Below are 16,677 nucleotides of genomic sequence, written 5' to 3'. Positions count from 1 at the left end.
GAAACTTTAAGAAGAAGGGAGGGGGGAAAAAAAGTAAACGTTGCTGGGCAAGTCACCAAATGGAATTTTGTTGGTTTTAGTGTCTCTGATGGCTAAGTGATCAAAATTTTCTGTGCTCTTATTTTCCTATCCCTGCAACATCCAAAGGTACCAGTCAGGCTCTGGACCCCCTTGGGCTATATACCAAAACCTTCCATGAGAAAACAGCTTTAAGAGCTCAGAGCCTAAAGCCTGACCATAGTTTTATATGACCATGGTTGGAGCATATGACCCATCTCAATGCACCTCAGGTGAAATCATATTCTTAGATTTAATCCTTAAGGGACATGCTCAGCTTGGGTCTCTAAAATCACTCTGAAGTGTAGCCCTTTTAGATAGGGATTCCAGCCTAATAAATGGGGATTTTATTTGTGGTGCCTGCATACAGAAGCCCGCTGCTCCTGATCCCACCTTACGGATTGACTTGGGAAACAATTTATCTCTTTTGCAGTAAACTTGTGCTTCTCAGTACAAAAAGAACAATACTACAAGGTGGTCGAGTTGCTAGTCTGTGACTTCAGGTGCCACTTTCTTTCCTAGATGTGTTCATTCACATCTTGTGCTCAGGATTTTGGGAGGCACACAATAACCTTCTGAAGTGTGGAGAGAGATCCCTGGGTAAGAGAGCCTGGAAGAGTATTGAACTCAGATCCTAGAAAGGCTGTTTGGAGCTGATCCTTGCAGGCTTCAGTGGGCTTCACAGTAGGCTCTGCTCTGATGTACAATGGTGTCATTCTGGGATGGTTCTGAGCAAGGAGCCCCAAAGGCAAGGCAGCAGCAGAAACAGGCATCAAAGCATTTGCAGGGGCTTGGGTGAAGTGTGGAATATGTACAAAAGATGTAATTGTTGTCTTGGTTCTGGCTCATGGCTCCTGGCAGTGGGCAAAGAATATCAGTAGCTATGTTTTCTTTCAAGCTGGTAAACCCCACTTTCCCCCCCTCCCCCCCTTTTTAGGTAATTGTTTGACTACACAGAAGAAGATGCCAAGCATGCATGGATGATTTGACGTAATTAACACCTGCTAGATTTGCAGAAGGCAATTATCACTGTGAAGTGTTTACATTGATTTATGGGAAGAAGGTGGCCCAAGAGAGGGATGCTGATAATATCAACACAGTGGATTAAAAGCACATTTACACCTTTATTGACATATAAATTATCCAAGCCAGGAAAGCACTGAAAAGGTTGCTGATGGAGCAATAATGTGGCACAAACTCCTGGGTTTGGATTCGGCTCCCTCATCCTTCTGTAAGGCACCTAAATGGAAACCTTCATCTGAGCTACAGTAGGATACAGAGGCTCACAGAATGGCTGCTTGTTAAGATGGAATGAGCAGTGATGGTAAACAAGAATTTAGAAGGATGATAAAAGACATGGACGAGGTTTGAAGGAATTCTCTTGCCTTTTTAAATTGGTTTTAGATTTTTTTTTTTTTGGTGTTCGTACTATGGATTTTTAGGGAAGGCTTAAAGAGGCCGGAAGAGCCTTTGTAGCTGGGAAATGGAACCTGGGACTGAATCCAGCCAACACCAGAAAAGAAAGCCTGTGACACATGGACTGGAAGATCAAAAAAGAGTAAGTGACAAATGGCGGAAGCACTTTCTGCTTAAATTGCTGAATGAGGTACAAGTGGCAGAGTTGCTCTTTAGAACTCTTTTATCAGTTGCTGCTCACTGTGCTTAGCCAGCTGCAGATCTCTTCTGATTATATATTTAAAGAAATGTTTGCCTTTCTCTTCAGGCTTGGTCCAATGCATGGAGCAAAGAGCTGAGAGGAGGGAAAGAAGGGGAAAAAAATCTCCAGGATTTTGGATCGTTGTTGCTGAAGAGGCTTTAGTGTAAATAAAGTGTACTGACTCTTACTGAGTCTGCTCAGATTATTGATTTATTGGAACTTTAGCTTTTTTATTGGTATCGTTACAGAGGTTAAAAAACTGCTTTCTTGGGATTTGGTGATTAAACTTGCTGCAGGTGTTGTACACTTGCCAGTATCCTCACTGTCCTGGTGGTAGCATTAGCATTTTACAGTAGTTTCCAGGTATGACTTTGACTTGAAACAAACCCAAATGCACAGTGGAATGTGCTTAGTGTCAGCTGGTGGACACTGCTTTTGCACAAGAGCTTTGTGGAAGCTTTGTGTGTCAAGGTGGTGGTGAATCATTTAATGCTAGCAGATTGCTGCACTAGGTTGACCTAAATGAAGTTACTGTCTGAGATAAACTGTGGCTTGTGAACAATTGGGACTTGAAAGTTGTTTTCTTGGCACCAGTCAAGCAAACAGTAAAACCTGATGTTTCTACTGCATAAATCATTTATATTGTTTTCCATGTGGAGTTGATGGGTGATAGAAAACGTTGTGTGTTCAGCTTGGTATGGAGAGCTCCTTTTTCCTCAAGCTTTTGCATGGGATTTTTATTTCAGCTGAAAGGTGAGTTGGAAAAAAAAAATAATGGACCCTCAGCTATTTTTCTGTTCAACAGTGCTGTCGAATTTCTGAGAGAGGTAGGTTTGTGTCACAGTGTCATCAAGTCTGCTGAAGAATGAAACTGATTTTTCCTGTCAGCCCATTAGATATCTAAGCAGCCTGGAAGACTTTCAGAAACTGGAGAAAATGCAGCTGTTTCCTTAGAGAGAAATGACATTTAGGGAACACTTATTTGGGGAACCAACTGGAAATCCTAAATGTATTTTAATTGCACCAAGCATTAACTGATGAGCTGCCAAGGTCTTCCTTCTGCTTTTTTCAAGGAAGCATTTCAGGACTGAAGTAAATCAATAAGGGTTGAAACAAAATCCTTCTATTGACTTAATTTCTGAAGGCTGCTAGTACATTTTTTTCTCCTTAATTGTACAACATTATACTGTATGTGGGATATGATGGGAAAAACATTAGGGACCTGTGACACCAAAGTGTACTGTAATTGTTCTGATGCACCAAAATTAATATGTAATTATGTCTGTCTCTCCTGGCTGATAGGTATAGAAGCCTACATCTCCCATCTGCTCCTGGCTCTGGGTATTTGGTGCACATGTAGTGTGAGGCCTCTGAATGTATAATATAACCCCAAGTGAGGCTCAGTGGCAGCTGGGATAACATCAATTGGTCATGCTTTGCTGCCATTCATTTTAACTTGAACTCTAGCCGTCATGGAGATTATTAAATTTATAATGATAGATGTAAGATCCATTTTAATGACTCTGCATGCTTGAGTGAGCTCTCTCACTTCTGTTTGCAAAACAAGTCTTAATAGAGTATTACATTTCATTTCCTGCAGAATTTTCCAGGGAAAGATTACCGACCACAGCTTTGCTTAGACTTGGGTTTACTGGGAAAAAAGCAGTTTGGAAGAAAAACGTTGATGCAGCTCAGTTGTTATTGTGGAGTTGAATCGTAACATAAACTTGGTTCTTAAGCTGAAAATCCTGAGATTTCTGGTTGGGAAAAGTGGGGGTGTGACTGAGGGCCATTAAAATCAATCATCAGGAGACACTTTAGTTATTGGAAGTGAGGCTTGTCCTGGAAGAAATAAGACTGAGCTCATTTTAAGTCAGGCAGAGGCATTCTCCTTTTTATAACAGCGTATTTTATGGACCTAAAGTCAGCTGTTGGTATAGTGTTTTTGAAGCAGTAAGAAATCAGTGTGTATATGTACACCAATCAATGATGTGTCTGGCATGTCTTTCCCAGCTGAAATACAGAAGGCTTTGTACACATTTGTGCTTTAGAAATAAAGCTTAATTAGCTTTTTGCCTTTTTTTCCCCCCTTAAGTGTATTTCTAGGTCTCTGCTTCGTAGCTATATTGATTAAAGCAAGACAAGGTTTAGTGTTTGTGCTTAATTTTCAGAGGTATGGGGGTTTGGCTTTTTGTCTGTTGGCTGATCTTCAAGAACTAGAAAGTGAGCTGGGTCTGACACTGCTGAAATCAGTAGAAGCAGGTTCCTTTCACTCATCACTGTGCTAGCCTTCCAGGCTGAGTTTAAAAGGACTCCAGAATTAATGCTTGGGTTAGCATTGCCTCTCTCTATGTCTCTTATGTTGCAATCACATTGCCAAATTCCATGCAGCTTGTTAATATAAGAGTGAAAAGTGTGATTTGGTTTAGCAAGCATGTGAGTGGACCATCTGAAGGTAGTAGGATTGCTAACATGAATGCTGATGTGAATCAAGTGAGATGACCTTATGCCAATTTAGAGACCTTGCCAGTCTCTAAATACAGGAGTGATATAGGTGATGCTATGGACTCATTGAGTTTGTGTGTAGGTTATTGTTTTGATACCAAAAATGGATGATTGCTCTGTGAATGAATTCAGGTTTATCTAGGATTTTTTTTCTTGAAGAGGAAATCCCTGTCAAGCAGGTAAAAACTGCTGCTAAAATAATCTAGTTAGATACACTTCAGTAGTCCTCCATCATGAAAAATGTAGTTCTGCCTTGTGTTCTGATTAAATGCATTTTCTGCTGATGAGTGAGATGGAATATTTGTGCAGTTGATTTCCATCCTTCTTCCCACTCTTCTTGATTTCTCATTCAGATCAGTAGCTCTAACTTAGTGGGACATGGTGAAGAAATATGGATATGTAATAGTGACAGAAGTGTCTTCTGCTCTGCCTGAATCAACCTGTTTGACCAGTAAGTGAAATACAGCTGTGAAATGAGTTCAGACTTTGGAAGGAGCCCTGTGCCTGTGTGTTCAATGCTTAGGTGTGCTCTGTGGTCCAGCTAAACTTTGAGGTCTAATGAAAATTGCAAGAGAAGCAGAGATTGATTTGTACCTCCAGCTCCCTGCTGTACTGGGTGGTAGGTTTGTGGAAGGGCTCTGTGGTCAGGGGCACAGAAAGCAGGATGCTAATACTGCACCTTACAGGGCTTGCAGGGCTTTGGTTGCTTTTCTCTGGGGTTGTGTTCTGGGGTTTGCTTGAGTGTAGAGAAATTGTCAGCCTGGACTTTGATGTGTCAACTCAAGCTGCCCTGACATGCTACCAGAGATCCATAATGAATCTGACACTGGACCTTCTGAAGATGACCTGATTGTGGTCTTCCGCTCTTATTGTTGTATTTTTACCTCTTTCTGCTTTATAGAAAACTTCCTCATATTTGTTTTATGTTTTTTTTCTGAATGAAGAATGTGTGAGTTGCAGTTTTTTAGTGTTAAGAGCAGGCTAACACTTCTTCATGGGGCATCTTCTCTCTTGACTTGTTTTCATTGAGTCTGTCACCATGATCCACATGACTGCAGCCATATGCTGTTGCTTTCTTTGCTTTGGGTGATGTTTTTCCTGGGTTATTATTGATGCACTGCAAATTTGCTTGAGGATGCTTTGCTGTTACCTTTCTGGTGAAGTCAGCTTAAAGAGCCTTAAATGGTCTTGCATGTATTGACCTCCTCATATCAACAACTTGTGTTGTTTAAAGCAGGGCAGTGGTGGCTGGGTACCATATTTATTGGTGTATTTCGTTTTGTGCTGAGACATTAATGCAGTTGATGGGTGCTGTGCTGTTAAACCAGTGTGAAAGCTCTTAAGTACAACCACTTAGAAATTGCAGCAAGGCTTACCTTAGGAAATTATAGCAGGCTGCTCTGTGATGTTTTGATCATGTAACTAACTGGGCTTTTATGGAAAAAGAAATCCAGTAAAACTCCACTGAACAAGAGAACTGAGGTCACTCTCCTTCAGTTTGCAAGTAATTAAAGCCTCCTGTAAACATCAGTCCCTGTGCAACTTTAAGTTCTTAGCTATAGAGATTGCAGGTCCCTTCCACCACAAACCATTCCATTAATCTATTTCCTTCATTCTTTCTGTGACTGGGATGTACCAAACCCATGTTTTCTGTGCCACAGGACATGTTTGCCCTGATGCACAGCTTCAGAAGCCAGCCCACTCCTGCAGTCCTCCCACATGTGGGGAGTCCAAGGTGAATGACTGAGTTTCAAGTGACTTGGTAGTGCAAAAAGAGGTCCAGTGTGTATTTGTTGATTTGGCAGGACAAGTGTCACTCAGTCTGTACATAAGAGGTACAAGTAGGTAAACACTGGAGGTTGTGGTTTAATTATTTTTTTCTAAAGCAAGTGTGACTTTCAGAGACTGTCCAGCAGGACTCATTAGCACATGGTTTTCTGTACACACTCTCTAGGAAAGTGGTCATTATTATGCAAATGGCTGGCCTCTGGCTTTGAAGTAATTGTGGGGTGGAGTAATGTCAGGGCCATGGTATTAAACTCTTCAGAACTGAAAGGGCTGGGATATTCCTACTGGACAGTAAGAGGTTGCCTCTCTTGATGGCAGTGCCTGGAAGCAAATTTGATATCCCTGAGGTCTGCTGTTTTGATATTCCTGGTGAAGGGAGTGGTAGGAAAGGGAATAGGAAAAGGAGGAAGGAAAGCAAAGGAAAACAGTCTGTGATCATTCTGACTTATTTACTAATTGTAGGATGTATTACAAAGCTAAGAGACCCTCAAGGGTCTTCCAGAAAGGCAGAGACAGACATGCGTTTGTCAGTGTTTATTTTTAGGCAGCGAGTGTTAGGGTTTTTCCTGGTTGATTATAGTCTGGTTTGACAGATGTGGTGTAGATGTGCTTATGCTTGCATACCACAGAGCTTCCTAACCCCGCTGAGAAACGAACATTAGTGACAACTTTCAGTGGCAGGAAAGATACAGTGTATCCTTCAACCAGGAGCTGAGATTTCTCTCTTAAAGTATAGTTGCAGGACTAGAGACAACTTCAGGCTGATTTCCCGGTGCAGTCTGAGGCTCTGTCACAGGTTTCAGTGCCACAGGTGACGGAGCTTTTAGTCAGTGAGAGAAATGTTTCCTAGCTGTGCATTTCTCTTTGAAAAGCATCATATGTCTGTGTATGCATTCCAGCTCATCTATTAGCTTGAGCAAATTGCTAAGAGGAATATTTAGAATCTAACAGAACTTGGCAGAAACAATTAATGTGTTGGAGAGGTAAGCTGGTACTTTCTTCTGAAATTGTGCAAGGTTACTAACCTTGGTCTAACTCTAAAATAGCTGGCAGGAGGCTGCTGGACTAAGTCATAGAATTATAAAATTATTTGGTTGGAAGGGACTTCCAAAGATCATCTAGTCCAAGCCCCAGCAGTCAGCAAGGACATCCTCCACCAGAGCAGTTTGCTCAGAGCCTTGTCCAGCCTTACCTTGAACATCTCCAGGGGTGGTCCTTCAACAACCTCCCTGGGCAACCTGTTGCAGTGTTCTACCACCCTTATGGTGCAGAACTTGCTCCTAACATCCAATCTAAATCTGCTCTGCTCTCATTTCAAACCATTGCCTCTCATCCTATCACTGCAGGCCTTTGCAAACAGTCCCTCTGCAGCCTTCTTGTAGCCCCCTTCAGGTACTGGGAGGCTGCTGTTGGGTCTCCCTGGAGCCTTCTCTTCTCCAGGCTGAACAACCCCAGCTCCCTCAGCCTGTCCTCATAGCAGAGGTGCTCCAGTCTCCTGATCATCTTCATGGCCCTCCTCTGGTCCTGGTCCATGTCCTTCCAGTGTTGAGGGCTCCATAGCTGGACGCAGCACTGCAGGTGAGGTCTCAGCAGAGCAGAGGGGCAGGATCCCCTCTCTCCATCTCTGGCAGTGCTGCTTTGGATGCAGTCGAGGCTGCCATTAGCCTTCTGGGCTGCAAGTGCACGCTGTCTGCTCATGTCCAGCTTCTCACCCACCAGAACCCCCAAGTCCTTTTCTGCAGGCCTCCCAACCTGAAATCCCCTGGTGCTGCAGTACCTTCCTGTTGTTTCCTAGACCATGCCATAATCTCTCTTGTTCTGAGAGCCAAACGAGTGGGCAGTGCACCTGAGGAGCTTCCCTTTTCTTGCGCTGAGCTTTTGCCCCTCAGACAGCTCACTTTTAATTTCTGCTCTTTTTTCTGGCTGTGTAAAGTGACCCAGGGGTAGGGCATGACAGAGGACCAGAGTCTGAGGTGGAAATGGCATGTGTGTAGCACTGCAGGGGAGATGGAGCCATTGCAGATACCTCCAGCTTTCTCCTATTCCTCAGGAGCTACTGCAGCTTCTGATGGGAATGAAACCTGTCCTTGTAAGCCTGCTGAGAGGCTTCTGCCACATTCCCTGGCAGTACAAGTCAATGAGAGGGTGGTCTTTGTTTTTTCTCCTTACAGAAGACTGTCATTCATCTTTTAGAAAAGAATGATCTGGCTTCCAAATGAGCTTGTCCTTGCAGCATTAGGACAAAACAGCAAGGGATCGAGGACTGGGCTGCTTTTTCTTGCTAACAGAGTATGATGTGTTGATGTCTCTTGAGGCTGTTGTGCACTGATGGTAATAAATATGTGCTCAGACTTGTGGAGCTATTTTTCAAGTGTTCTGCACTAAAAAAAGAGTTGTATTTAAGGGAGCTGAGGGGCAGGGAAGTAGCTTGAGATCTGATAATAGGGTAAGTTGAGAAATGGATAGAGACAAGGTAAGCTTGCTATGAAAAACCTCATTTATAGGTGGAAAAATGAGAACTCTGCATGTTGCAAGCATTCAGTTTGCAGTTTCTTTTCCCAAGTCTTTCAGTTCTTCTTGTGATGACAGCAGTGACTATCAGATCTTCAGTAACTTGGAGGCTTTGTTTTGGATAAACAACATCCATCTGATAGAACTACTCCAAAAATGTAACAAGGCAGATGGAGCTGCCTGTGTTATTTCACTGGCTCTCTTTGAATGTTTTTTAAATCAGATGCCTCATTTCCTTCATTGATTTTTTTTTTTTTGCTGTCTCACGTCAAACAAGGTAATGAATTTTTTTTTAATGTCTTCAATTTAGTACTGTGATAGTCAGAATTTCAAAGTAAATCCTGTGCACACAGTAGAAATGAGAGGCTAGAGATTGGAGAAATGACAGAATTGCTAGATTTTGGGTAAGAGAAGTTGAATTTTAGTTAAATTTCCTGTGAGGTGGGCAGGAACTGGCCTTCAGTTCATTGTTGTTCCATTGGTCCACAGCTCTAATGTTACAAACTAGATGGTGCTGGGTCAGTTACTGAAAGTGTGTCCTTTCCATATCAGCCTTGATCCAAATCAATATGAGACATTAGAGAAGGATGAAGATTGCATCAGCTGTCTTTGGTGCCTCAAGTAGTGCTTGAGTATTATTTAGGCTGACGGCTCAGATCCTAGTGAATGGGAAATCCATCACCAAACACCAGCTGAGATCTTTCTTTCAGACATTTAATTTTTGCAGGTTTTAAGTGCTTACTGCGCTCCATTGTTGTGAAACTCACAGTAGCCTCATGTGCTGGGTTTGTCTTTTGCTTTTTATTTTTAATTTGCCTTCTGATTGGCATCATTTCACTTGCTGTGCTGGCTTGTGGAGCTCCAGCTCAGCACCAGCCTGCCTTCAAACTCCTTTTCCTTTAAGATGCTTGACAAAATAAAAGGCAGATTAGTTAGAGTGTGTATGTGTTAGGAGTGGAATAAACTCTTCATAAATATTTATCAGTTGGGCAAAATAAATACGTGGATGCATCCTTTTAAAAACTCAGATGGTGTGACATAATAGAGCAGCTGGCAGAGGATGAAAGTTGAGTATGGGGGAGATGCTTCCCCCTGCATAAACTGTGGGTGCACTGCTAAGTGCAGTGCAGCATGCTGCAGCACTGGGATAAAGGAAAGCATGTACAGACAAGGATCTTCCCAGACAGGCTGATGAATGCTTTTGTAAGAGCTTGGGCCTTTAAATTTTGATGGTGGGTGGTCTGTTGTCATTCGTGGTGTTTACAGTAGCTGAATCTGAAGGTGTGTTTAATGCTTTGGTAGAATCAAAACGAGAGGTGCTGCATGATGATAGTGTCACAACTGTGGCTTGTGTAATTGGGGAGGTGATTTTGTTGCAAGATAAGGTCTCCAACACAAAGTTTTCTCTCCCTCTATGCCCATGACCTGTTCTTGTGGAGGAAGTTCACAAGATAGGAAAGACCAAGAGGCAGAGGCCTTTCACACTATGACATGGGGTAATACTTCAAAAAGCATTCTGGGACCTCCAAATGACAGAGCTGAGTGACATGAGCAGAAAATCCAGCTTTCTGAATGTGTGTTGTAATCAATAATAGCATGAGCACAATGTCTTGTCGATAGTCCCTGGTACTTATCTGCCTTTATCTGCCTTGCAGGTAATGCATTTTCAGCTTTGTAGATGCAGCTATGAGATTTTTCTGTGTATGAGCATATCTCTTTATATAGGAGAATATTAGTTTCTGGTAAGTGGAATAATAAGAGTAAAGATGTAGCTCTTTGGTTAGCTCTTTGCTTCAGTAGATGTGTGTAAAGTACTGAGGTGCAAATAAAAACCCTGCTCCCTTCCTCATTGCACTGTCACCCTGGGATCTGAATTGGCAAGTGATCTGGTTGGGCTCACTTAGTAATTGGCCAAGCTGTCTGTGTTGTGACAGCAAGAGGCATCTCTGGAGATTTACTGAAAAGTTCAAACAAAAACCCACCCTAAGCCTCTGTGTGTGTAACACAGGCTGCACTGCTCAGCCTGCTGCTGCCTTGCTGCAGCTTTGCACCTGCAAAGGGGCTAACCTGTCCTCTGCAAGCCTCCTTTGGTGTTGTCCTACACAGACATACAGCCCCCAGTATTGGATTCCTCTGGGATTAAGATGATTAGATATTTTGTGGAGAGGGGAATTGTTTTCAGCTCTACTGGTAGCAGGGCCCTTACAGCTTTTAGGCAAGGTGGCTCCAAGCTCCTCGGTTCATCTTGGGATCAGGGAGAGCAGGAGGGTGGGGGAGGATGGGGAAGTAGAGAACTGGTTTCTTCTTGCTTTCCCTCTTGTTCCCAAGTTCTGGTGCTGTTCAAGTGCTAGTTTCAAACACCCCTGCTTCAAATTCTCTCTCTCTAGCCTCTCAATGGCTTTTCGTTTGTGTACTGAAGTGCAGACAGTTCCTGTCTGTGCAGAATTTTGGTGTACTCTGAGAGAAGTGACTGGGACAGGGATGTGTTGAGAGGAACACTGGACAGGACCAGAGGTGTGTGTGGAAATGGAGATGAGCCCTCTTCTGCTCTGCCCTGAGCTCCTGGGGATCTTGGACAGCCAAGCAACTTGCTCTAATCTGCATCAGTTGTATATGTTGCCAAAGATGATGGAGTGGCTGCTCTCCCTCCCTCCTTCTCTCTTCCAGTTCTTCTGCCTTAAGGTGATATATCAGGGCTAATAACATTTACTGTGCAATAAAAGCTGGTGACTGTCAAGTGCAGAATGACTCTTCTATGATCAAGTGTTTAGTCCAAGGTGTTTTGAATGTCTGTGAAGGGGTGTGTGTATAAACCCATTACACATGCTAATTGGCTCACCTTACTTGGTGTCTTCAGAGCAAACCTCTCGTTTATTTTGTAGATTTATAATTTAGGATGAAGCAGTAGTGTGAAGCTCTCTTGTTTCTATGAACTGCAGTAGCAGTTACTTCCATAGAAAGACTTTTCACCAGGGAAAAGTTATTTTTCCTTTTTTTTTTTTTTTTTTTCCCAGTTAATCATGAGTGGGAGAGCCTAAGATAGGGAATGGTTGTAGTGGAGCTGAGTCAAATTTTCTTTTTCATCCCTGGCAAGTACTGTGTGCATGGATGTACTTCATTTCCTTAGTGCTGTATCAGGCTGGCATCTGTTCCTGGGGTCAGGAGGACAACCCCCATCCCTGATGAACCTCAGCACATACTATTAACAGCCTCACACTGCAACAAGAGCTCCAGAGTGTATTGTGACTGCTGCCCTTGCTGACCGGTTGGGGATGTGCCTTTTGAAGAGAGGGAATACAAAGACTGTTAGTGTGGTCCTTGGAGGATACAACAGGATGTAATTATGTTTCCTTAAAGCTTGCACGTGGTTTTACCAAACTTAAAGCATGTCAAGATACCATACCCAGATTCTTTGGGGAGTTTGGAATGACCTGAAAAAGAATAGCATGCTAAAATTAATCTATTGCAAGGCAATTCCTATACTGAATTTAAAAGATATCTTCAGTTGCCAATTCAGATTAGCAATCAAGATTGCTTTTCATGTTGCCATGGTTAATTTCTGTTCTGTATCCATTCTTACTGGACTGCAATGTGGATTCCAACTCAGGACTTTTTGTGGCATCATTAATGGAAACAGTAAATCTTGATTTCTTGATTTCTGTTTTAGTGGCTGCATAAAGCCTGTTAGTTTTTCTTTGTATGACAGTGTCTCCTCTGCAGATAATGTCCAAGAGAACACAAACCAACATGGTGACTGCTTTAATAAGTTAGTTCCATCCTTAGTGCTTGAGAGGGAAATGTGACCATGCACTTCAGCAGATAGTTAAAAATCCAGTTTTAGACTCCAGTGTCTGAACTCATTGTGTGTCTCCAGTCCAAGCCTGTTGTCAGTGGTCATGCAGTGCCACATAGGCTCTGTTAACAGAGAACATCCTGCAGATAAACCCTTTGGAGATCCAGGCTTTCACGAGGCAGATTCAGGCAGTGTGTCAGATGTTTGTGTTGAACTTTGGGAGCCAAAAAACTCTTCATAACCATTGATGATAACTTAATATCCATGGGTTTGTTTCTTTTTTTTTTTTTCCTTCTGGCCACCTGCCCAGATTCTCTAATGATGAGTGGTTATCTTTGCAACCTTTCACATTGTTGACAGTGATTAATAACGTGTTGTGCACACTTCCATTGCATCAAATACCAATTTTTTTGAGGGTAATGGGGAAAGAATATCCAATTAAAGAACTAATGCAATTCACTTCACACATTGTAATTCGAGTATTGCTTTTGGGAAAGCAGGGATGTGAGTCGTAGCTTCCAGGGTGGTTGTGTGTGGTTATGGGAGCGTTAACGTTGTGAGGTTCATTTCTATCAGTTTCCCAGGGCATGGTGACTGAACAGAGAAACATCTTCTGAAAGGATTTCACTGTCAGGAGGAATATATTTTTTTTTTTTTTTTTTTGTATTGCTGGATTTCTTGCTAATGTTAAATCACCAGGTGATGAAGACAGCAAATGCTTGTGCAATCGAGATGACTGCAGCTCAGAAATCTTGTTTTGAAGGCAGAATTGCTTGAAATTGCCAGTGTGTGCACTAGATACTGGGCTCTCAGGCAGTGAAAAGTGTGAAGCTGATGACTGGAAATGAGAGATGGCTACTGCCCTCATACTTGGGTACCTCTCATGTAATTCCACTTCCCTCAGTTGTCATAATTGTTTTTATTCATGGCATTTAACCTGAAGCTTAACTTTCCTACTTTCTGATAGCATTGAAGTAGATTGCACCTCAGTGTATGTATTTCAAAGAAGCTGAGCTGTAAGTTAGGTCACCTGTGCTTATTTTCCACACCATTTTTTTTTCCTGACATGAGGTTAACAGTAGCTTTTCCACTGTTTGTCTAATTGCCTGTTAAACTTCTACACCTTTCAGGATTCAAGTTTGTTTTTTTTTTTTTTGGGGGGGTGGGGTGGGTGGGTAGTTACAGCTGCACTTTCCTAATGCAGAGCCTCTGGTTATTTCATGATTGAGATAATAATCTGTGTGGATATATTAATTTCTATTCACATAGCTAAGGCCTGACATATTTAACTGATAATCTTTCTGGTTTGTGTCACGGTTACTTCATTAGCTGTGTTGAATTATGTTATGAATGTTTGCAGGAGCCCAGTCTTTGTAGTTATTCTCCCTGGGGAATTTGCCTTGAAATTAATGGGGACCTGAGTGTAGAAAAGCTGCTGGAGTGGGCATCATCTGCTCTTTCAGGCAGGCAAGCTTAAGTGGCAGAATATCTATATTTCTAACTGCTAATGTGCTGTTAGGGCAGGCAAAGGGATGATTTCTTCAGTGTTGTAGGTGGTCAGGCAGGAGGAGTACCTGTTCCCTCAGGAATAGTGGAGTTTTGTATCCAGAAAAGCTCTGGGTAACAGCAGGGGCCAACAGAGAACCCTTATAGCGATCCCAGCAAAAATTGTACCCATTGTTATTTACTCTGACATGGCCTCTTTGGCTCTACCCTGTGTTTCAGGAGTGTACAGAGAAAAAGAATGAAAACCTGAGTTAAATTGTTGAGCAGTCAGCTGAGCCACTTGCGGCTTTGCGTTTTGTTACATCCCACAACCTTCATCCTTCTGTTTGCCTAAATAGATGCTAAGGGCTCAGGGGCAGGGCCTTTCTTCTTTGTAGAAAGGTAGAAAGAGAAGGTGGGGTTTTCCCCTGGCTCTTTCTATCCATGAGCTGATTATTATTTTTTTTTTAATAACAGTTACTGTCTCTTCCTTCTCCACTGAGGCTATGGATATGGAAAAGCAAGAAGCTTGGCCCAGAGCAGCTGTGTGATGACTTCTCTGTGACTCTGCTATGAGGACAGGCTGAGGGAGCTAGGGTTGTTCAGCCTGGAGAAGAGAAGAATCTAGGGGGACCTTAGAGCTGCCTTCCAATATCTGAAGGGATCCTACAGGAAAGCTGCAGAGCGACTTTTCAACAGGGTGTCTAGAGACAGGACAAGGGGGAATGGTTTGAAGCTGAGGCAGAGCAGGGTTCAACCAGAGCTTAGGAAGAAGCTCTTCAGTATAAGAGTGATGGGACTCTGGAACAGGCTGTCCAGGGAGGTGGTGAATGCCTCCTCCCTATGGGTGTTTAAGGCCAAGTTGGATGAGACCCTGAGCAGTCAGGTCTAATTGAGGTGTCCCTGCCTGTGGTGGGGAGGTTGGAGTTGATGACTTCTGAGGTTCCTTCCAACCTGAGCCATTCCATGATTCTATTGCTTGCTGTGTTTCTGGATGTACTCTTAACTGCTTTTTGGGTGAGGTAGATTAGCTGTGCTTATAATGCATTACCTCAGTGCTCCATCCCAGACTGAGCAGTGAAGCAAGGTAAGTAGTGAAAAAAATGTTGAAAAGCTGAGGAACCATTGTTTTAGCTGGTTTTCAGTGGAGGAAAGGGGTTTGTAGTCTTTTTCACAACCTAATTTGCATTTTACTGGAGACTGGTTATAGTAAAGCCTGGGTTGTGTCCCTGGGTACTTGGAATTCATACATCAGAGTTTAGACTCTTCCCACCCTGCCTTCAGTTTCCCTTGTGTGATCAACAGAGGAATTTTCTGTTTGACAAAAGCAAGGTCTTGTGATTATGCTAACAGACTCTAAAGAAAAGTGTTTTTATTTCTCATTGGAGGCCCTTCATAGGGGGCTTTATTTTGCACAACTGTGATTTGAAGCAGGGCAAGTGCCCCACTTCCCTTTGTCTTTTTATGCTTCTTTGCAATGTTGTGCTTCTGCCTGCCCCTGCTGTGGGCCTGAACAAATGCACAGGTTTAAGAAACATCTGTAGCTGCTCTTCAACTTTTTAGTCACTCTGACTGTCAAGTTAAAATAATTATTTCTCCTCACAGGTGCTAAAATAGCTTTGCTGGTGGAAAAGCAAGAGCAGTGTAATTGGCTTGGCACCCTGAGGTGTTTCACTTGGTGAGCTTTCCCAGTTATGCCTGTGCAGTAAGGTTTATCTTGTGTTAGATCCTGAATGTGAAATGAAGAGTCCTTTGTGTAAACACAAATAGATAAAATTTTATCATTTAGTACAGCAATTTTCATGTGGGGAGTTGCATCTGAAATCCAGAATGGCTGATTAAGGAGAAGATAATGCTTGAAGATGTTAGCTTATGAATGAAAAAGTTAACAGGACTGTAGATAATGAGGATATTCAGAGCTAAAAAGAAACTGGAAACAAGGGACCTGGCAATAGCACTGGAAGTGGGTGGCTGCTTCATGCTGTTTGTTTGGTCTCTTCCTGACTGCTTTTTCATTCATTCATGCGTGTGTTAGGACTGTGAGAGTCCTGGTTTTCCTGGCCAGTGTACCCCCTTTACCTGCCTTTTCTCACAGTTTGTACCAAGCACACTTGGAGGTTTAGGATGTGGTCTCTGTGCCTGATGTGGGTTTCTGTTGTGGAGTGCTCCCATATTTTAAGAGGGAGGTGATGTGATGTCCTCTGCTGTGGAGAGGTCAGTATGGTTTACTGCCAGGAGAAGATCTACCTGGTACTGTGAAGGAAAGTATGATCAGTCACAGAATAGCATCACTCTTTTTCTGCTGGCAGTCAGGGGAAGATGAGTTTCCTTGGGGAAAAGGCAGTGTGGTGTGGGACTAGGAATGTTCTTTGAACACCTAAAATCTAAGTATCTTGTGCATGTTTACTGCAGGACAGAGCAGCGCAGGCAGCTGCTGCTACTGATGCCAGGAGGTATGCGGTCAGTGCTGTGTTCAAGGGCCTGTAGTCTTCACAAATCTTCACAGATCTGGGTGAGGGGACCCCTTTCTCGGTGGGGAACATCTTCTCTCTGACCTAGCCCCTCATTCTTGAATGGTGGTTGAGAAAGGAAGAATCCTGGAACGTCTTGGCACGTAAACCCCAGCGTTTTGAAGCTGTTGGTGAGGATGTGTGACCAGAATCTGGACTTGCCATTGGGGATACTCTGTAAGAATGAAGTTAGTTCCCAGAAGAATCTACTAATTGTGCAGAGCAGAAGTGTAATGGACACCTGAGCTAGCCTTTGAGACAGAGGCACTTCTGGGTAACACACAAAGCTTTTTCTCTTATTTACTGCTGTATTTCAGATGTGTACCCAGGTATTCCCCACTGAGCTGGGCATTTACAGTCCTGCAGAAATA

The 16,677-nt window shown here is 42.9% G+C and overlaps 1 protein-coding gene across 1 annotated transcript in view; it reads left to right on the top strand.

The window, feature by feature from the left end:
• Window positions 1-1,540: 1,540 nt before the first annotated feature.
• NAV2 (neuron navigator 2) overlaps window positions 1,541-16,677 on the top strand; it is a 334,773-nt gene continuing 319,636 nt past the window's right edge. Inside the window, exon 1 of the mRNA XM_054390533.1 lies at window positions 1,541-1,615. Coding sequence (XP_054246508.1) covers window positions 1,541-1,615 — 75 coding nt within the window. The remainder of the gene's footprint in view (window positions 1,616-16,677) is intronic.

Source organism: Indicator indicator, chromosome 21, assembly GCF_027791375.1.
Source record: "Indicator indicator isolate 239-I01 chromosome 21, UM_Iind_1.1, whole genome shotgun sequence".
Lineage (NCBI taxonomy): Eukaryota > Metazoa > Chordata > Aves > Piciformes > Indicatoridae > Indicator > Indicator indicator.
The sequence above is the reverse complement of the archived record's forward strand: the minus strand, read 5'-3'. Positions and strand labels throughout refer to the sequence as shown.